The sequence below is a fragment of the Hyperoodon ampullatus genome (assembly GCF_949752795.1).
Source record: "Hyperoodon ampullatus genome assembly, chromosome: 3".
NCBI classification, from domain to species: domain Eukaryota; kingdom Metazoa; phylum Chordata; class Mammalia; order Artiodactyla; family Ziphiidae; genus Hyperoodon; species Hyperoodon ampullatus.
In genome coordinates, this window is record NC_136916.1 from 72,936,886 (window position 1) to 72,957,953 (window position 21,068).

Here is a 21,068-nt window from a genome sequence, read left to right on the forward strand (position 1 = left end):
CAATAAAGTCTCTTAGATTTACATTCTCTGCATGTAACTATGGTTTTGTTTCTTCCTTTCTTTTTTTGAAAATTTATTTTATTTTTGGCTGCATTGGGTCTTCATTGCTGTGTGCAGGCATTCTCTAGTTGTGGCGAGCGGGGGCTACTCTTCGTTGTGCTGTGCAGGCTTCTCATTGTGGTGGCTTCTCTTGTTGCAGAGCATGGGCTCTAGGCGAGTGGGCTCAGTAGTTGTGGCTTAGTTGCTCTGAGGCTTGTGGGATCTTCCTGGACCAGGGCTCAAACCCATGTCCCCTGAATTGGCAGGGGGATTCCCAACCACTGCGCCACCAGGGAAGCCCCATGTCTCTTTCTTTCTGATCTCTTTTTTTTTTTTTTTTGCAGCATGCGGGCCTCTCACTGTTGTGGCCTCTCCCGTTGCGGAGCACAGGCTCTGGACGCGCAGGCTCAGAGGCCATGGTTCACAGGCCCAGCCGCTCCGCCACATGTGGGATCTTCCTGGACCGGGGCACGAACCCGTGTCCCCTGCATCGGCAGGCGGACTCTCAACCACTGCGCCACCAGGGAAGCCCCTCTGATCTGTTTCTTTATATTGCTCTATGATTCTAATTTTCTACCAAGAGTGTAAATTCCTCTTGTGATCATGAAGATAACCATGCTAAGCCAGGGGCAGTGAGAAATGTGATATCCAGCCGGCTGGAAGGGAGGAAGCCTCCTAGCGCTTGCCCTAGCTGGGCATTAAGTGGTGACGTGTTGCTGTAGAACATCTCTGAGCTGCACATGATGTGTGGACCTGAGCATGCCAAGGCAAGAGGGTGTGCCCTCCTTCAGGTGGAGGGGGTAAGGGAGAAGCCACCCATGCTGGCTTCCCAATTCATCCATCTGGAGTGCCCACCGTCCTTCCTTTAGTGGCTGGGTGGGGTGGCCCAGGGTGAGAGGTCCACCTGAGGTCTGACTGTGCGCCCACCACGTGTCAGGCCTGCGCTGGACATGGAGCGGATGGAAATTGTAAGGATGGCCCGTGCTCTTGGGGGCTCAGGTCCAGACAAGAAAGTAATCTCCAAAAGCAATTTCTAGGCCTTGCTCAGCCTGATCCTCAGGCCTGGCCCACATCTTGCCAGGCAAAAGCGGGGCTACCCTGCGGCCCACATTGGCTTTGCTCACCCTCCTCCCCTGCCTGTGTGGCCTCAGGGGTCTCTAAGGTGGTGCAAGTTTGGACCAAGTGAAAACACGTGTGAAAAGAAACGATGCAGGGCCCTGTTTACCTTCAGGGGCATTAGCAAAATTCTTGAATTTCTTGATCTGGAATCGCTTCACAGCCACGGGCTGGCCTTGGTACCGGGCCCGGTAAATGATGGTGCCACTCCCACCTTGGCCCAGGACAGTGCTCTCATCCTCGCTGTGCTCCAGCTTGCTGTTCTCCAGGAAGAGCCTGCCGGAAACACAGTATGCGGGGGGGTTAGAACAGACCTCCCTACCCGCCCCCTATAACCTGTAGAGGCCCGCTGAGGTGGGAGGCGGGTCCTGGGCTGGGCGGGTACAAGAATGTGCTTGGCCATTAGTTCCCACTGAGGAGAGTCAGGGTTCAAAGCCACTGGGAGGTCACACAGATCTGGGATAAACCCCAGCCCTGGGCAGGTCACTCAGCCCTGACAAGCCTTGGTCTCCTCTATAAAATGGGCTCATAACAGGAATGGCCTCAGATGTGTGGATGGTGAGTGGCATAGGGTGAAGCCTCTGAAGGTGGCGGACACAGAAAAAGAATTCCTTTGGACATTTTCCTCCAAAAGTTTCTATGCTTTGAGAGCTAGTATCCATCAGACAAACTGTCTTTATTTACTGCTAGGTTAGTTGTTTCCTCATTTCTTTTTATTAAGCCAATAATTATATAAATGGCCATGCAGAGCTTCTGATCGGCATGGCCAGTGTCCCCACAATTGATGGCTAGGATTTTACCCAAAGGCAGGGAGTTTAGATCTTCTCACCTGTCTGTGTGTTCTAATCCTAGGTAAAAGGGGGACTTCTGTTGGGCTTTTGGAAATATTGCAAGTCACTCCTGGAAGGGAGGGAAAGAGGGAGGGATGCAGGAAGGGAGAGAAAGAGGGAGGGAGGGCGGGCAAGGCAGCCGGATGCCCTCCCATTTCAGGGCTTCACCCTGCTTTGCTGAGGTCCCCCAGTGTTCCTCTTCAGCTACCTCTGCCGGGTGCCTCCCCTGGAGCTCTCCTGGCCCAACAGACCAACGCCCCTCTCCCACCCCCCAACCATGCAGTTGTTGCCCATGTCTTCCAGGAACAGATTTTGCAGCTGCTCAGACTCTGCACAGCTCAACCACATCACACTCCTGGCAGATGCAACTGTACCCATTGTAGACCTTGGTGATGCAGTTGAAGATGAACTGGGCTGTTCTCCAAGTGCCCACCCCAAAACCACCTGCTCGGGAAGTGTGGGCATTTGGAAGCCTCATAAGACAGGGAAAAGTGGCTATGCTGAAGATCCCTTGGGGCTTTCTGTTAGGACTCCTGTAATTTGGGGACACAGGACTCCGTGGATGCCAGATTGCCCCTGCCCCCACCTGCCTAAACTCCCAGTCAGAGAGTGTGATGCTTTGGGGCCATGGTTGGGCCATAGCTAAAGTTCCCAGAGAGTCTCTGCTGGATTGTGAATTCTGTTCAGATTCTTGGGCATTTCAACTCCCAGCCAAGTACCTTGGTTTAAGAACCATGCTATAGCCTGCAATTAGATCCAAACCAACAGGGACAACCAATCTGGCTTTGCTTTCCAGATTCATACAGTAGACTCAATAGCCCAGATTCAGTGGGGGCATAAAACATAACAAGGTTCAGCAAATAAATGAAAATTCTAAAAGTTGGAGCTGCCTAATTGGGCACCCCACCATGAAATCTGATTCGCACATATATAAATCTCTGCATGTGGTCTCCAAGACGTGACAACCCTCATGTTAAAGATCTAGAGATAAAGGTAAGTCACTTTGCAGAAGAGTGGTATTTAATTGTCATTTCTACCAATGAGGTAATGGGAATATTAAAAAGATCTATGGGGGAAATTTTTCCAATGTAGTAAGTGATTTCTTAATTTAATAGACTCATCCAGAAGCATGTTTTGGAACCACAATCCTGCAATATCTCGGAGTACTCCGTATCCATTTTCTTGGGGTGGGGGAGCAATTTGGAAAAATGACAACACAAATATTCTCGCCCCCCCGAAGGGTTTCTTTAAAGAAACCAAATAGCAATCCTTTGAATAAGAAAACAACAGGATTTCACAACTCCAAAAACATTGCTAACCACCAATGTCAAATTATCTCCAGGGAGACCAAATCATGGCTTCTGGTTTCCATGACTACAGAAGATTCCATCTTTTACCAAGCACTTGGATTCTGTGACTGTTTCCTATAGGGTGGGACCACAAAACGTTTTCTCTTTTCTCCAGCATTCTCTCCCCAGTTATTATCTTAGATTAATACAGGTAGACTCATCTCTAGGAACAGATTTAGGGGATCTAAATGCTCAGCTGCAGGGTAGCAGTGAGGAGTCAGCATTTGTCAAGAAAGGAAAATGAGGCGGTACATCTGGGAGCGTCCCCTTTTTGGACACCAACGGATATTTGTCTTCTATTCCTTGATCCAGCAGCAAAGTAGGAATCAGAGAGGAGGGCCAGCTCAGTGGAAAAGAGTACCAGCTAATGTGAGGGAGAAATGGTGTGGGGTCCCAGGAGGACTTCAACTTCCAAGTGCTCTTCCTATTGGCTGGGCCTGTGTGGCTTCAGAAGGAAAGCTGACAGCCTGTTTCCCTTCAGGCAGCCTAGGCCGGGAACCTGAAAGTCACCTGGGTTTGGATGGGAAGCAGTGGGTCCTGTGCATCGGCGCTGTGGCATACCTGGCTGGGAAGTCGGTCATAAACAGCTCAGGGACCAGCTCCTGGAGAGGCACGGGGAGGTCGGGGTGTCTGGGGCAGGAGATGAAGTCCTGCTCGATGGCTGTCAACACGCAGTCTTCCATGTCAAAGTACTGCACATCCTCCAGTCTCTCACTTGTGTCGGCATGCTGAGCCCAGGAGGTCTCGCACACTGGGCAGGGCACATACTGCTCCATCAGTGGGGTCCCATCGCTTTCCGTGGCCGTCAGGGCTAAATGGGGACAGAGCAGGAGTCAGCTCACACAAAGGCGGCTGCAGGTGGGTCCCTGAACAGCATCTGCACCCCCAGGCTGGATGAGCCTTTCACAGGAGGGGGTCTGTCTGCCTTGGCCTGGACCCCTGGGAGTGGCTGAAACATGACTGCCGCACTCGGGTTCCTTTTTGGGGAGCACCATCCTCGATCCTAAAAGACACTTGCAGGGAGGGGCCAGGGATGCACTGGACAGTCACCAGGGGGTCTAGACCCAGAGGTAGCTGGCCTAGGAGGTGCTGAGAGTTTGGGGATCCCTCCCGCACACCTGGGCCCCGGAAGGACACTGCAGGCTGGGTCTGAGCTATGCCACACTCCAATGACCAAACCACAACCAGTAAGGAGCTGTTCTTAAAATTAGACACATAAGGCTTGCAATTACTATGATCTAGAAGAGCAATGCAGGAGGAGAAATGAGTACAAATTATAATAGACAAAATCTAGTCATTTTACTTGTGTTCCCCTGGGCAGGAGACACAGCTTTTCTGCACACCCCTGAAAGAAGGTACAAAGAAACACCCTCCAAGTTGTCCCGTGGAGATGCCAGAAGGGTGAGCTGATGTCCTGCTTTGTGCAGGGTGGACGCGTAGAATTTTCTGGGTACATGTGTGTAACACATCCTGACAGCTGGCTGGTAGTGCTGTGTCTAGGCAGCCCTGTCTCAGGCCCTCAGCTCAGTCCTTCCTGTCTAATAGGCCCTAGTCAAATCCCCAGCAGCACCTGTTGTGGGGAGATCACAAAGGGCCCGTAGGGTTCATATGGCTTAGAGGCCCCCATTGTATGGCCAAGCACCGCCCAATTGCCCCAACCCACGCACTAAACTACCTTCCCTTAGGCTCCTTTCTAAGCTTATTTTCCTTGTAGGTCACCTTTCCCATCAACACCCAAAGGACCCCAGACCCGGGTGTCCAGAGTATGATCTGGAGCACGCCCAACCACTGTTTCTTAAGCATTTCTTTTGATGCTCTCCCAGGATGCAGGGATGGTGTACAGGTGAGGAAGCCAGCTCAGGAGGCCAGATGACTGGACTAGCAGGCCAGAGGCGGCACTAGGATCCCAAACTCGCTCTCTGCTCTTTTGGTCTCCAGGCTTCCGGAGTTGAGGGCTCACAGGGAAGAGGCTGCCTGGTTTGGACTGGATGGCCTCCTCCCTGCAGGATGCCCCGCAGTGGGTTTGTCTCCACTTCAGTAGCAAAACAAACAGAGGACCTCAAGAGCTTCACTTCAAAAAGTATTTTCTTTGGGTGGACTGTCAATGAAGAAGCTGATCAAAGGGGCTGGAAAGGGCTACGTGGGTGGCTGATCACCGCTGGGATTCGGGGGTTTGGGGTAGGCAGGGAAGAAAACTGGGGGCCCTTGGCAGGTGTGGTGCCTTCCCTCCCACCCCTGCACAAGGGATGAATCTCCAGCTGCGGGCTCCTCCCTGGATTTCAGCAGCCCTGTCCTCACCATGTAAACAAGAACACGTGAGGCTCACATGGAGGGTCTTCCTAGACCATGTGCGGTACCCGGGGCATTCTTCCCCCACGCTGTGGGCAGCCAGAGGCCAAATCCCTCCCAGGACCCGTGGGTCTTGGCCCACTTCTTCCTCATAGCACCTCCACCCATGCCCACAGCTGGACTCCTCCAGGGCTCAAGACTCTGCCAAAGGTCTGTTAGGACCCCTCTCGTCCCCTTGGGCTGAGTAGCAGTGGGATTTCTGTTCTCCAAATAAGGAGCCCCACCCCGATTTACAAAGAAATATTAACATGAGCCAAGACCTGGTTCAAAAACATTTTCTTACCAGGAAACCACTGATCAATCAAGGAGTTGACATGGTCTGTGATAAAAGCCATTGCCGAGAAGTCCCTTATTTCCGATTGGCAAATGATTTTTATTCCTCCACTTTTTTTCTTTTTCCAGTTCACATCCGAGGATTCCACACTGCAACCCAGAAACAAAAAGGGGTCCATTGTTATCAGCTGTGAAGGGCCCTGGTTTAATCTCCTTGCCTTCAGGGCGAGGGTGCAACCCCCAGGGACCACCACCTCTGCAGGGGCCCAGGCAGGACTGTCAGAGGAGGCTCCTGCGTTTGTGTACTTATGTGCATGGCCCTGCCTTGTCCCCCCGCTGTCCCCCAAATGGTGAAGCGGACACAATGAGGACTTTGCAGGAAGGGATGCTCAGGCTGGGATCTGACCCTTAGGTGTGACCCTGGGGAAGCTTTTTCCACCTGAACCACAGGCTTCGCATCTGCCAAGTGGCAGCTGTGAGCTTTAAGTGGGAGCATCTATATGAAAGCACCAGGCACCAAGACTGGCCCAAATCAGGCCCTCAGAAAAGTTACTTTCCCCTTTTCCCCTCTCTTCTCACAGAGTTGAAAAAAATATTTTGAAAAATTAATTGTAAGTATGAAATAATCTTGTATGTACTAAACTAAACCTGATCAAAAATCAGTTACTAACCTGTTGAGCTGACTTTATCTCTCTCTCTCAAAAAAAAAAAAAAAAGAGAGAGAGAACAGGAAAAAGGAGCTAAGGTAGGTACTGTGGGATACAGGCTGGGGAACCAGTGTCATCACCTGGGGCATCCTCTCTTAGGACAAGGGGGTTGTGCTGGATGGCTGCAAGGCCCCTGTAGGTCCCACCTAAGTGACTAAGGGGTGCTAGATAGTCTCACCCCTGAGCTCAGTGGCCACCCACTTCCCTCCAGCGCTGGGCTGTGGTCACCACACCCTCCCTTGCCTTTCCTGTTCTGTAAGGGGAGAGAGGAAGGGGTGAGAAGGTGGGGAAGCTCTGGGACATTTGCTGGGGGTTTCCTACTTCTAGCAAGCTTCCATGAGGACCTGCCCTCGGGAGCAGAACTCTGGACATCAAGTGGACAGTCTCCCGGTGGAGGTTGTCCTGAGGCCCGTTTCTGCAGCACCGTGGTGACCCGGTCAGGTGAGCTCCCAAATGTCCCTACCTGAGGTAGCCCCCATCAAAAGTGACCAGGAGTCCTTCCTGCCAATAGATGGTCTGATTTCTTTTCACTCTGAATGTGCTGCAGCGATTTCTCTGGTTTCCTGTAAAACTGTAAATGGTGACTTTCCTGTGCCTGCTTTTAGTATTCTTCTTGTTTTCAAAAAGCTGAAAGACAGAGAAAAAACCCTACTTAAGTAGACCGGGCTCCTTGCTGGCCCTGGGCAGAGCTGTGAAGAGGCTGTCCTGGCCCCATCGTGATAAAGGACCACCGGCCATCTTCCCACCCCCTCCCTCTTGCACCGCTCATCCTGCTGCCAAATGAAATGCTGCATTATCTGAGGGGGTCTCCAGGATACTCTGGGAACACATTTTCCCTAAAAGATTGAAAACAGGATTTTCTTTTTCAAATCTTTTCCCTCCCTGATTTTACAAGTTACCTTAGAAAATATGGAAAGTACAGAAAAATATAAGAGAGAAAATAAAATACCAATTTAATACATAGATCATGAAAATTTTGGTATATTTTATTCCAGGGTTTTTTCCTATCTACCTGTATGTTTATAAAACAGCTGAAGCCATATTTTGTAATTTTTTATTTCTAAATTTCTAATTGTGTATACTTTTAAAAACTTTGCTTTTCCTATGTCGTTAAAAACTCATAAAATTCATTTTTCTAAAGCTCAATATTTTATTAAGTATAGTAATTTGCTGAATCATTCTCTTCTTTGGATTTTTAGGTTGGTTCCAATCTTTTGCTCTTTCAGATAAGCCAGATGAACATGAAAACCACAGAGCTTTCTCTGATTTCAAATGATTTCTATAGTTCACATTTATAGCAGTAGTATTATTGGGTCAAAGGGTTTGAACATTTTCAGGCTCTGGATGCCTAGTGAGGAATCACTTTCAAGGTGAATAGGCTGTATATTCACTGACCATGGTGTGTGAACTTTCCTGATTCTGGGGCTGGCTGTTAGCTCTCTGCTAATTTGATAGGTGACAAGTGGCATCTTATCAATGCTTGAATTTGCAATGCCTTTGATACTTCTGAGACTGAACTCCTTTTCCTCATCTGAATTTCAACAGGACTTCTTTCCTAATTCTGAGTGAGGGATGCTGCCAGGAAGGGCGCCTACCTCCACACCCAGCTGGGCCCACACCCCGCCAGCCACTGAGCCCACTTGGAAGTTCAGGCCTCACACGATGCTGATGCTTGGTGACCTCTCACTTAGAACGTGGCAGGAGGAAGAGTTCAAAGTGAGGGAAGAGTGACCCATGCGCCCACTCCTTCCATCTGTCAGTGCACCCAACTGTGTTGCTAACAAGTCTCCCTCCCATTAACATGAGCTGTGAGAGAAAATGCCAAAGCATTTTCAGGCTCTTCCGTTTACTTTTGCACATTTCAGTAAAATGGGAAGATCAAAGAATATCTTTACTTAATACAAGAAGTTTAATTCCATAAAGGCCTTATAATTAGAACATGGCAAAAACAAACTCATACTGAGTTTAATGTCAGTTATTCAACAGTCCTGGCTTATGTCAGGGGTTCTCACACTGTAAAGTAAGTTACAATTCGCTGGAAGGCTTGTGAAAAACAGAGCCCTGGGCTCCACCCTGGAGTTTCTGATGCAGCAGGTCTGGGGCAGGCCTGAGAATTTGCACTTCTAACAAGTTCCCAGGTGAGGCTGATTCTGCTGGCCCAGGAACCCCACTTTGAGAACCACCACTCTAGCCAACCACTATTTCCATATTATTGTCTTGCATGAAATGAATGTTGACTGACAGCCGGGACTTTCTTCAACACAATACCAGGTGAACCCACAGAAAAGAACTCCTTGGGTTAGGTCTTCACTGCTCCCAGACCAAGTTAAAGTTCTGTGCCAGTGGTTCTCAAGCTTGACTGGACAGTGGAGTCACCTGGAGAGCTTTAAAAAAATACTGATCCCTGGGCTTCCCTGGTGGCACAGTGGTTGAGAGTCCCCCTGCCGATGCACCAGACACGGGTTCTTGCCCCGGTCCGGGAGGATCCCACAGGCCGCAGAGTGGCTGGGCCCGTGAGCCATGGCCGCTGAGCCTGCGCATCTGGAACCTGTGCTCCGCAACGGGAGAGGCCACGGCAGTGAGAGGCCTGCGTACCTCAAAAAAAAAAAAAAAAAAAAAAACTGATCCCTGGCTGCCACACCCACAGATTCTGACTTAGTGGTCTGGGTCTGGGTCTGGTCTGTGTCTGTTAGAGCTCCCCAGGGGAGTCTAGTCACAGCCTGAATGGTAAAGCCATGATTCTGAGGCCATGGTTCTCCAGGTGTGGTCCCTGACCAGCAGCATCACCTGGGGCAGTGGTTGGATAAGCAGACTCCTGAGTCCCAGTCCACAGCCACGGAGCCAGAACCCGAGTGGGGCCTAACTGTCTGTGTTCTAACAAGCCCTCCAGGGGATGTTGATGTTGGTTAGATTAGAACCCATGCTCTTAATGGGATATTCTGTCCAAGCCAGCTAGGCACTGATTTGGTATTCACAGAATGATTCAAGTGGGTCTGTGGCTTAGAGGAGAGAAGGCAGCCGTGCTGTACTAGCCTCCGGGCCCTAAGTCAGCAGATTTGCTGCAGGACAAGGGTCTTCAGCCAGGCTCCTCCAGCAAAGGGCATCTCCCTCCCTCCCTTCCTCCCTCCCTCCCTCCCTCCCTCCCACCAGGGCACAGTTGCAGGTGCCTCGCATGCAAGCAAAAACTGCCCCATGCAGAAAATGCAACTACCTGGAGGTCCATCTCGGCCAAGCTGATCAGCATCCGTGCTATAAACCTTTGCCAGAAGCCAACTGGAACGAAGCTCATCTTAAACACCCTCTGAATGGTGTTGGCCGTGGGATGCCGCATGCCGTGGGTGTCCAGGCCAGGTTTGGATGGAAGAAGATGTGGCAGGAGATAGCTGAAACACACCAAAGGGGGCTGGTGAACCAGGGGCCTGAGCTCTGCTGCAGGGCTCTGACCCCAGCAGACGGACTGGCCTGGGGCAGGCTCTGCTGAAACAGCTCAGGCTGCCCGGTGCCTTCCTCCCCGGGCCTTGGAATCTTATTTTTAGATAGAGGGGGTAGTTTATATGCTTCGAATAAATGCTCCAAGAGAAAATGAAGATAGGCACAGTGAATCTGTTTATTGACGTCTCTAAGATAGAGACTAGAATACGGCTAAGGGAAGACGTGGAAACATCTGTGGTCATAAACAGACACAGCAAATAGTAGTTAATTCTCTGTAAACTGGGTTGCGACTGGGGAGTCACTTAAAATTAACTTTGGATGGTGAAGGAAAAACAAATACAGCTGCACAGTTCTAAGGACAATGTAGATATTGGGGTCAGAGAAACGTTTTTGGCCTTAGAAGTTATTTATTGTTCTTGACCCGTTGAAACAACACAGTTACCTTAAAAGTTCGAATGAGGCTGTTTGTGCAAAAGAGCCATGTTTTATGAGAGCACTCTTACTCATAAAAGCGCTGAATCACAGTGTCAGTGAGCCATTCATGACTGTGATCCTTTGGAAGCAGCTGAAATGGGGGAGGTCCCTCTAAGATTTCCCTGACAACCAGCAACCTTCTGTGTGCCCTGGAGCTAAGGCGGCCTTGGGCAGAGCCTTGGATGTGCCCTTTTCTTAAAGGTTTGCCTTCAGCTCTCCTAATCCTTTAAAAATACATCAGTTTAGGTGCTATAAAATGTCTTTAGAACTTTCTGAAAGGGAGCGCTGAAAATATTGTAGAAGGAAAAGTCAGTGACAGCCTGGTGGGTGGAGCACCCAGGGATCGATCCTGGCTCTGTCTTCAGCACACAGCTTAACCTCACTGCGATTCTACTTCCCTGACGTGGGAAGAGAAAGGATACTGACCTCAAAGGGTTAGAGAAGGATGGACAGGGGGCAGATGGTGAAGTTTTAGGTCCTTTCCAGCCATTACAGGTCTTGGGTGAAAGGACCTTCTCAACTACCCCAGCTAGGGTGCCTCTCTCCACAGGCAGGTGCTCTCCAGCAGATGCCCTGATTTAGTCCTTTAAGTTCTGCGAAGTCCTTCTTTATCTCTCTGACCTCCCCAAACAGGAGGCCCTCGTCAGTGCCCAGTGTGATTTATCCTGCTTCTTCTGCCTGCATCATGCTCAGCTTGGATCTCACGGGACCCCCTACACTTCCTGTGTGCTGCAGCTTCCTGCTTCTTTCTACCTGGCAGGTGTCCCCTGGGCAAGGGGAGGCCAGGTGCCCCAGTACGCAGCACACAGAGCAGGTGCTCAATATCTTTGAAGGCAGAGGAGACTTAGAAGCCAGCATGGCAAGTGAAGAGATTTAAACTGACTGGCAATGGAAGCGCTGCTCAAGGTGAGCGGAGCCCTGGGAGACCATTGGCACCTCCTTAAAAGTGATCACTAGTAGGGCAAGGCTGTCCCAGGGGAAGAGCCTGGGGACTTAAGAGGTGAGTTCTTCATGTGCCTGTTGAACATTAAGTCTGTGAAGACCTGGGTACTGTGGAGCCGGCTCACACTATGTCCCTGGGGTTGTCTCAGCAGTCGGGCAGGACCCTTCCCTGAGTGCTGAGAGACAGCGAGTCCCCACCTGGAAGGTACACAAACACTCAGAAGTCTAGGGAGGTTCAGAAATGCCCTGAAGGTTTTCCCAGCGACTGGAGGCTTTCAGGGCTGCAGTTGAAAACCATGCTCTAAAAGGAACAGCAAATGCCTTTGTTTTTGTTGATAGTGTCTTCGACCATATAAAACCTTATGGGGTGAGGAGCTGGAACTCCTTGTCCCTGGGGCACAAGGGAACCATTATACCTGTGCTAAGATGGAAAACGCTTGGACACTTCTGACTTTAGATGGAACCAGACACCATTGGCTATGAGCACTTAACACAAAGATGGAAACAATAACAGTACTGATAATCCTTGATGTCCTTGAAGCTCACAGGTGGAGGAGACACTTCTCATAGTTTACATGTATTATCAAATTTAATCCTCACAATGACTATAATACTAGTAGATAATAGTATTATTCCCATTTTGCAGATGAGAAAAGAAAGGAAGTTGGGACTTGCTTTTACATAGTGCTAATATCTCCTCATTCCTCTAACCTGTTGATAAAATAACCAGAAAATTGTCAGATTCTGGCTGCTTCACTGTGTGCTTTTTCATGGGCCAAAGTCAAGGACACACCTGGGCCATGGTGTGAGGGATCATGTGGGTTTTGAATTCCTCTTTGGGGTTTCTCTTTTTAGGACTCAGTCTTGGCCCTCATGAAGCTGGAACAGGAAGGACTGAGGCCCCCTCCCATAGTCATAAGACCAAGTGGAAATCTCAGAGAGAGATGGCCCAGGGCTGGCTCCCAGGAGACCCAGTCTGTGCTGATGATATTGCTGGGCTGGCCACACAGGGTCCAGGGCAGCTCCCTGGGAGTCTCCTGTGGGCATCCCCCCAGAGCTCTGGGGTTGAGGGGCAGGATGGTGACAAGTTCTATGACAGATGAATGGAAAAGGTCTGTGGATTTGGCCTCCTGGCCTCAGGGCCAACATCAGCATCAGACCCAGGAAATGGCTGAAACTGCAATTAGGGCAAGGAGGCCCTGAGAACCAAGCTGGTTTAGGTCAGAGCATCATTAGATTTAACCCACATGCCCCTCCAGCCCCTGCCCTCCCTGCGTTTCGAAGCTGGGCTGTATAATTAGCACACACATCTTTGTTACTTACTCCATTTTTATTCATCAAACAACCAAGCAATCAACCTCCCAAAGCGTGAACTTCCCAAAGTTACCTTTAATGCCATTGCCATTCTTGCATGTTTTCCTACACCTTTTCAATAAATGGATTTCTTTGAACCCCCTGAAGAGAGACATCCAAGGCACAGGAAGGAGCAGCCAGCCGGGGGAACGGCCAAGCCCACCCCCTACTGCCCCAGCCCAGGCAGGCAGGTCATTATCATGGGCCGTCCCTGGAAATCTTGCTCAAGCCACCAGTGGTCCCAGCCCTAATTCCTTCCTCTAGGGGGCAACCGGCACAGCCCAGTCCGTGGCCTCACCTGTCATTGGCGACGGGCAGGGCTATCTCAAATTTGGCCAGGAACTGGAAATACTGCTCTTCTGTCTGCTTCGTGAAGCCGGTCCCTACCAGCAGCATCCTGAGGTCCTCCGCCCTGATCACCCCATTCTTGGCCACCGACCTGGAGCCCTTGATGTTGAAGATCCTCTGCAGACATTCAGACAACCAAATGGGGTCGAGGAAGTAGAGGTTCCTCAGGCCGTGGCTGGTGTCCGGGAAGTGGAGCAGGGTGCCAGTTTCAATGAGGAAGCTGATGGCTGCTCAGGGGAGGGGATGAGGGAACAGTGTCAAACAAAGGGCAAAAGGGACTCTGGGTGACCTCCTCCTAAGGGGGCCAGCTTACAGATTCTTCTTAGGAAGCCACCAACACTCCCAGCACATGGGGCCCTTCACATGTTCTCAACAGGCATCTTGTAACTCTTGCCAATGTGCTGATCTCCATTATTCATGGATTCCATCTTTGCAAATTCACTTACTCGTTAAAATTGATTTGTGACCCGAAATTGATACCTGAAGTGTCTTTGCAGTCATTTGCAGACATGCGCAGAGTGGTGAAAAATTTGAGTGCCCCTTCCCAGGGCCCTGTGCCTGTGCCTGCTGGTACCCACCTGATCCCCCCTCCCTCCCCACCCTCCCCACCCTCCCAGCCCACCCACCGGACTGTAGGTCCTCGTAGTCCTTGATGTCATTGCTAGGCATCTGCTCTACCAGCTGCTCCAGCTGCCTGTCCGTCAGGTACTGCACATCATCGCTCAGGCCGCGGCGCTGCTGCTCCGCCAGCACGGCCTCCTGGAGGCTCAGGTAGCTCCTGGGTATCTGGGACAGGTGGGCAAGGCTGGGCCCTCAGGTGTGCCTGGCCAGCCTGGTTCGCCTGCCACCCTCCAGAGGACTGACTAGGTGGAATGCTTCCTGTCACTGTCTCACCCCTCCCTTCCCCCAAGAAACTGCTCACATGGGGACCCCACACTATATACAGCACATGTGTTTTACAGTAGAAAGAAAGAGGGAGGTACAGTTCCCCTGACACATGGGAAGCAGGCCCCTCTGGCTTCAAGGGGATGAGAGGTACCCACCAGCCTCCCCGCGAGTCGCTGGCAGCCAATGGTGCTGCCCACATCTTTCATGCTGCACGTGACGTGGAAAATGAGCTGCCGCAGCCCTTCCTGACCTTCCAGGCTCTTACAGGAAAGCTCGCTGTGAGTGCAAAACAGAACCGTGCTTATTCATCGTACCTCCCCTCTCTGACAAGCACTGCAGTGCCTCTGTTTCCCTAAGTGTTTCGTCCCAAACACTGGCAAGTTGAGAAAACTCATGAGAGATAGACACAGAAATTTAAGGAGGCCTTACTTGATGCAAAGCATGGTGCTGGGGGCACCACAATGTGCTGTTTTAGTCTGTCTTCCCAACGTGCCCACTTTACAGAGGAGGAAAGTGAGGCATGCAGGCACAAGGTGACTCCCAAGGACACAAGCTGGAAAGGAGCAGGCTTGGGTGGGACTCAGGTTTCTGACCCAGAGCCAGCACTCCTATTATCGCAGGCCCCAGGGGGCATTCTCAAGGGCACTCGAGGAATTCCTGAAAGCCCCATCCTGTACTCTGAGCCACATGGCATGTCTCCAGGCTGACCCATGCAGCAATGTCCATGGCACGTCACCCAGAGCGAGGGAACCCAAGAGCCACCAGGGTAGCAGTCAGAGAACACTTACTAGCTGAGCCTCAGTTTCATAATCTTCAAAGTGGGCACAACAATCTCCATAACCTGCAGAGCTGTTGTGAGAATCCAAGGACAGGAGTGGGAGAATCAACACGCCCAGGACACTGGTCCCACAAGCAGTGGCCCATCCTGAACCCCACCCTGTGGCCCTCCCCCATCTCAGCCCCTCTGGACCACTCAGACACACTGGGAGGACCAGGACCACACCTGGGGTCTGTTCTTGATCAATGATCAACAAATGTGATGGGTGGTGTTTGAGTTTCTATCTCGTGGTCCCACTGGGGCCGTGCACACTCAGCACTGGCCCTGGGGGTGGGGAGACTTGGACAGGAAGCACAGAGAGTGTCTCCAGGCCCTGCCCTGCAGATCCTCTAGCAGCTCTTCACCCTCCCTAGGGCTGCATCTGTTCTGGGGGCCCAGCTGCCACCCTTCACCCTGGACAGGGCAACAGAGGAGCACAGCCCCTGCCTCAGGAGCCCTCTGCAGGCAGAGCAGGCGTCCCCAGGGAGATGGACAAGTGAGGGGCCGGCAGCCACAGCCCCGCGACAGGTGGGGATGAGCAGGATGCCATGGGACACTCACTGTAGGTGTTTGAAGGTGATGTCCGGGAAGCCGGTGGCCCTGGACCCGGAGGGTGAGCGACAGAGTGCCAGCACATAGGCGCGCAACGTGGCGATTCTCTCCACGCGGAATTTGGTTTCGATTAAGTCCAGGTGTGTTCCCACCACCAGCACAACGGCGTTTGGGGCCTTGGCCTGTGAGAGAGAGTCTGGCTGGGGACGGGAACAATTCCCTAGGCGGTGGATGTGCCAATCCTGTACGCCCTGGCCCTCACCCATCACCCTGCTGCACCCCGCACTCCTCTCTGAGAACCTCGAGGGCCTGCCACGCACTAGGGGGTGTGTGGGGGCCTGTGACACTCCCTGGGGCCTCCATCTCTGATCCCTTCAGACAGCGCCCCAGCTTCTGGCCCACGTCACCTTTCCACTGGAAGAGGGGAGCCCCGTTCCCCTCCTGGGTCCACGATGCGGGGCTCTTAAATTTAAGGAAGCAGAAAAGTACAAGAGCACCATCAACCATGTGGCCCAGGAGCGTTTTAAGTGCTTCACAGTGACCTGTGATTCTGGGGCCTCGTGACAGCCCAGCAAAGTGCAAAGCATTTCTCCCTAACCATTTCCTTTTTTCCTTTTTCCCCCCGAGAAGCGGCGGGGCCCCTGCAATGTCCTGAGGACTGAGAGCTGAAGGGCTGGTACCCCCTCACCTCGATGTTGAGAAGCCAGAACTGAAGGCTGGCCACAGCCTCCTCCCCCAGCGCCAGGTTCCAAACCACCACATACAGGGCCTTGTCTGTGAAGAAGCACTGGTTGACCGTGGCCATGCTGGCGGGGCCACCGATGTCCCAGACGTTGAACTCCACAGACTCAACCTACTTGAGCAACAAGGCAGCAAAAGGGAGACATTTTAGCAACCAGGGTTTTAGTCAGTCAAATTGAGATAACTGATCACTCTGAACGTTGTACATGGGGGCCTGGTAAAGGCACAGCCATGGAAAAGCACGGCCTGTCCTGCTGTTTTTCTCAGGAACCAGCCATCTGAGGGAGAGAAGGGGGCCCAGCGGTTCAGAGGTGGGCTTCCAGGGGCTTCCATCTACTGCTATGGGAGCAGGGGGTCCTGGAAGGCTGGGTCCCCTGGGCAGAGGCGTCTGCAGAATGTCAGAGGGCACTGTCTGCCTCCATCTCAGCTGCAGACAGTTAGGAGACATCCTGCCAGAGGAAGCCGGGGGCTGACGGCAGTGCTCACACCAAGGCTTAACCTCCATCCAAGTGAGGGCAAGGCCAAGCAGACAGGACCCTGAACTGTGCAGGTCAGAGGGCAGTGCCCACCAAGGATGATGGGAAATGGCCCTGATGTGGGAATCTAACAAAAGATTAGTTGCTGGGCTCCAGGGAAAGGCTGTGTAAATGGTGGTTTCTCTATCGTTTTATGAGGTCAGAGTCTGGCCCGAGTAGCTAAGGTTGCACTTTTCTGTGGCAAAGAATCGTTCCCACCATGCTGCAGTTTGGCCTCCAAGACACAGTGTGCTGACCTGCTTTTTTGGTGTAAAGATGAAAATGGACAGCTGTTCTAAACTGGCTGAAGGCCCAGCCACACAGAGAATTACGGAACTCAGTGTTCACAAGATCAGGTGGTTGTCCTTCAATGAAAGGGGTGGGGAGAAACTTGAATGACGGCAGAAGGGAAGTGGGGGCAGCCGAAGGTCAGGAAAAGTGGAAATACTACTAATTCACCCCTCAGACCTCAGACAGCTATTTGCTTAAGAACAGCTGGAAGAAAGTGACATGGAATAATTGCTTAAAAAAGCAGGAGAGAATACAGATTCTGGTTACTTTCGAGAACCTTTGGACATGCGTGAGCTAGGTTCACTCCTGGGGTGTTCTGGGGAAGGGGGCAGGGCTGGTGTTAATTATCTGGCCCTAATGGGCAGATCTCCATTTTCTAGAGAACTAGTTTCTGAGTCCATATTAACATATACATTCAGCTTAAATGCTTCATGACTCGAATTGGATTTCCCTGACTTCAAGTGATTTTGTGTGAAAGACTCTGCAATAAAACTGATCTCTAGCTGGCCCTGTGCTGGGGGCTGTGGGGAAAATCATGCAGCTTCTGGCCTCAAGGTCGCTGAGTTTTCCACAAATAGCCTCCATGCACCTGTATCGCTGTGTGGCTACGTGTACCCACAAATACGGCAACACGTAAGGGAGGCATCATTGGCATGTATTCACCCCCTGTGCCAGGAGAAATAGCTCAGACCTGTGCTATAGTCCATCCCACCAATATTCCACAGGCTCTTTTCTCTGATTCAAGTGCAAGACAATTTTCATTTGTCTCATACTGAATGAAAAACAGGATGATTAATAGGTTCATTGAAGGACTCATTTTAAATAGGGCTTAGAAACTAGACCTTTCAGAACTTGGGGTGAAAGCAGGTTTTGAGGAGGACAGTGCATTCATGCTGGGGCTGCCTTCTCAGCCTTCCTGTTAGGGGCAGGTATTAGTATATCTCACTCCTACAGCAGTAGGTCATTCTCAGCCCTGGGGAGGGGCCCTGTCCCAAGCCATTTGAATCACAGTCTTTGGGGCTTGGTCACTGTTGTCTTTAAAAAGCTCATCAAAGCAGTCTAACCAACAGCCAGGGTTGGACTGGAACCTCAGCTTAGCTATAACAGAAAAACTACAAGGACACGTTAAGAAATTATTCACTGCCCTTGGCATGAGCTGGTTTGAAACACACACAGTGACCCCTGCAAATATCCTGGGCCTCAGATACCAGGCTAAGAAAATCCTGGGCTCTCTGGAGAGGAGAGAGAAGGGGCCCTGGAAGCTCCCTCCCTCCCACAGGGACTCTGCACGCCAACCATCCTTGACCTTGGCTCTCGAGCCAGCTGGCCTCTGGAGCTCCCACTTGGTGGTCCTGATGGCGGCCTCGCTGTGCACCACCTGGGGGGCCCTCCCCGTCTGTAAGATCTCCAGGAGGGTGGACTTGCCCTGACGCGGAGGACCCACGATGATCATCTTCATCTGCTTACACTTCTCCGCTTTCCGCAGCTGAGCACGCAGATAAGACAGCACTGCTTTGGGGCCTGTGCAAAATCACAGTTGGGGAGAGTGGATGCTGCTGCTGACATATAGGTGGGAACATGCTCACATCTCTTGAGAAACAAAGTCCTATCTGGAAGGAACACTTTCTGTGTGTTCTAATTGGGTGAGTTGAGAAGACTATTGGGTCTATGGAGGGAAGGTGTGATATGAATCACCCCAAAAGTGAAGTTTAAAAGTCAAGGATCTAAAGACAGCATCCTTGCTGCTACAGGTCATAGATAGTTTGATCACATGGTCAATTGCAATACAACGGTCCACAGCAACCATTGAGTTCTGGATAACTTTACAGCATCTTCCCAAACACGGGAGCCAGAGGTGAGCTCCACAGGTCCCCCAGCTGTTTCCACCCCAGATCCTTAACAACTGGACTTGAGTGCCTTTTCAAGGGGGTGACGCTGAGGAAGCCCTACCTTCTTTTCTAATCTCTGCAGGCACATTGCTGATGTTCAGGTCTTCAATGTCCAACTGCCAGAGGTTGCCCAGCTGCCCCAGCTCAGGAGGGAGCTCTCGGAGGCCAGGATTGCTGAGGGCACACACACACCATGGGAGAACACACACACAGCAGCCCATCAGCCTCTGGGGCCTGTGGGGGCCACTGACAGTCTGTACCCCAAGCCCAACATCTTGGGCCCTGATTTCAAGTGTTCCATTTAAATACTAATTCCCAAGCCTTTCTCCCTGGGAAGCCAGTGGTACAAATGGCAGCTCTGTCTTCTGCAAATCCCCATGGCTTAGAACGGGGTCCCCTCCCCCAACTTTCCCATCTCTTCTATCATTTACACTATCCTAATGATGATCACTGCCTCTTCTTGACAAGGCAATGTAACCTGAATTATTTTATATTTTCATCAAGTTTTGCACACTGTCTGAATCCCCCAGCAGTGCTCGGCAGTAGGTACTTAGTAAATGAAAGGATGGATGATTGAGGAGTTCTTCTCATTATAAATGAGTGAAATAGCAAAGAAGGCATCATTGCATCACTACCTCTGCCTTCCCTTCCCTCGCCTCTTTGACTAAGCCTGGCTCTGAAAATCCAACTGCTGCTTCCTGGTACATAGGTGGATTATTTCTCCCTGGCTTCCATGTCCTCAGGTGGTTTACACAAGGACATTCTGCTTCCCTGGGCCAGAAGGGCCAGTGCAACTGCTCTGGCTGTGTACTTACTTTCCCAAGTAGAGTTCTGATAAGCTCTTCAGTAGGCAAACCGAGGGTGGGACTGCATCCAGGTGGTTGTCATTCAGACAAAGGACTTCCAAAGACTCACTTAAGAAGGGAGGAAATTCCAGCACACATGCTGCAAAGAAGTGCAAAGCAGACTGTACATTTGAAAATAATTCTGGACCACCACAGCGTTGGAGGTGTATAACCTGGTACAACCTCTGGAGGGCACTTTTGACAAGTCTATCAGAATAAGGTGCTCATCTCATGGATCCAGGGATTCTAATTCTAGGAAACAGTCCTACAGACATCCTGGCACGTATGGCAAAGATGTGAGAACAAGCACACTCAGTGGCACACTTTGTAATATTAAAGGTAGAAGACAGCTTATGTGTCCACCCACAGGGAGTTGGTTAAATGAGTAATGGGATTATATACAACTATTACAAAGCACAGGGCAGGTCTACATGTATGGGTGTGAAGAGATACTCAAGAGCTATTGGTAAATCAAAAAAGCAAGGTGTGGAATTAGGTATCTAGAAGGCTTAACTTGTGTACCACAAAACATATGCAAACATGAGAGCAAACACCCTCCCATGAATTTAGGTATGTTATATGCATGTGTGCATACATATTACAATGCACATATGCATGCTATATGATGTTGTGTGCACACACCACACACATGTATGTGTTACATGAAGTTATGTGCATGTACACACATGTGCACATATGTATGTTATGTGATGTTATGTGCACACATCACAATGCGCACATGGATACATATGTTATATGAAGTTATGTGCATGCACATATGTTATAAGGTGTTATAGGCATGTGTACACATACCACACATGCACACCCATATGTATACGTTACATGCTGTTATAGGCATGTGTATACACACCACAAATACACATGTGGCGTATATGTTACAATGTATGTCAGACACAAACACAGTTGCTACCACAGACACATGAAATTCCATAGTTTTCTCTGGAGAAGGGAATTACTAGTGTAATGGAGCAGGACCCTATGGGGCCTTCCCAGAACAGCCCCTCCCAACCCCATGTCCTCCTCATGCCTCTTGTCGGTAGAAAAATTGTAGCCTCTTAGGCTTCCCCAAGTTCTAAAGAGTACAGTTCATCAGAGAAGTTGAGAAAATGCAGAAAGAAAGGAAAACAGTCAAGCAAGACAAAATAATAGTTTAGCTATTAGACAAAGTCAAGGATCTTTAGTCAAGAGCTATAGATAATACTCTGAGCCATGTCCTTTGAGCTGTTTTGCAGATACTGAATCCCCCACGAGGTGGAAGAAGTTAACTGTATGCTGCCCACAAGCACACAGTCCCCAG

The 21,068-nt window shown here is 50.7% G+C and overlaps 1 protein-coding gene across 1 annotated transcript in view; it reads right to left on the bottom strand.

Annotated features, from left to right (window-relative positions):
- The window catches only part of LRRK1 (leucine rich repeat kinase 1), a gene marked incomplete at its 3' end in the record, with an annotated part of 122,319 nt that overhangs the window by 18,310 nt on the left and 82,941 nt on the right, over positions 1 to 21,068 (bottom strand). Inside the window, exons 13-25 of the mRNA XM_079701091.1 lie at positions 19,721 to 19,850; positions 18,967 to 19,079; positions 18,323 to 18,537; positions 16,158 to 16,322; positions 15,479 to 15,651; positions 14,256 to 14,376; positions 13,839 to 13,998; positions 13,163 to 13,439; positions 9,875 to 10,046; positions 7,127 to 7,290; positions 5,967 to 6,106; positions 3,896 to 4,145; positions 1,265 to 1,431 (exon numbers count right to left, since the gene is read on the bottom strand). Coding sequence (XP_079557217.1) covers positions 1,265 to 1,431; positions 3,896 to 4,145; positions 5,967 to 6,106; positions 7,127 to 7,290; positions 9,875 to 10,046; positions 13,163 to 13,439; positions 13,839 to 13,998; positions 14,256 to 14,376; positions 15,479 to 15,651; positions 16,158 to 16,322; positions 18,323 to 18,537; positions 18,967 to 19,079; positions 19,721 to 19,850 — 2,247 coding nt within the window. The remainder of the gene's footprint in view (positions 1 to 1,264; positions 1,432 to 3,895; positions 4,146 to 5,966; positions 6,107 to 7,126; positions 7,291 to 9,874; positions 10,047 to 13,162; positions 13,440 to 13,838; positions 13,999 to 14,255; positions 14,377 to 15,478; positions 15,652 to 16,157; positions 16,323 to 18,322; positions 18,538 to 18,966; positions 19,080 to 19,720; positions 19,851 to 21,068) is intronic.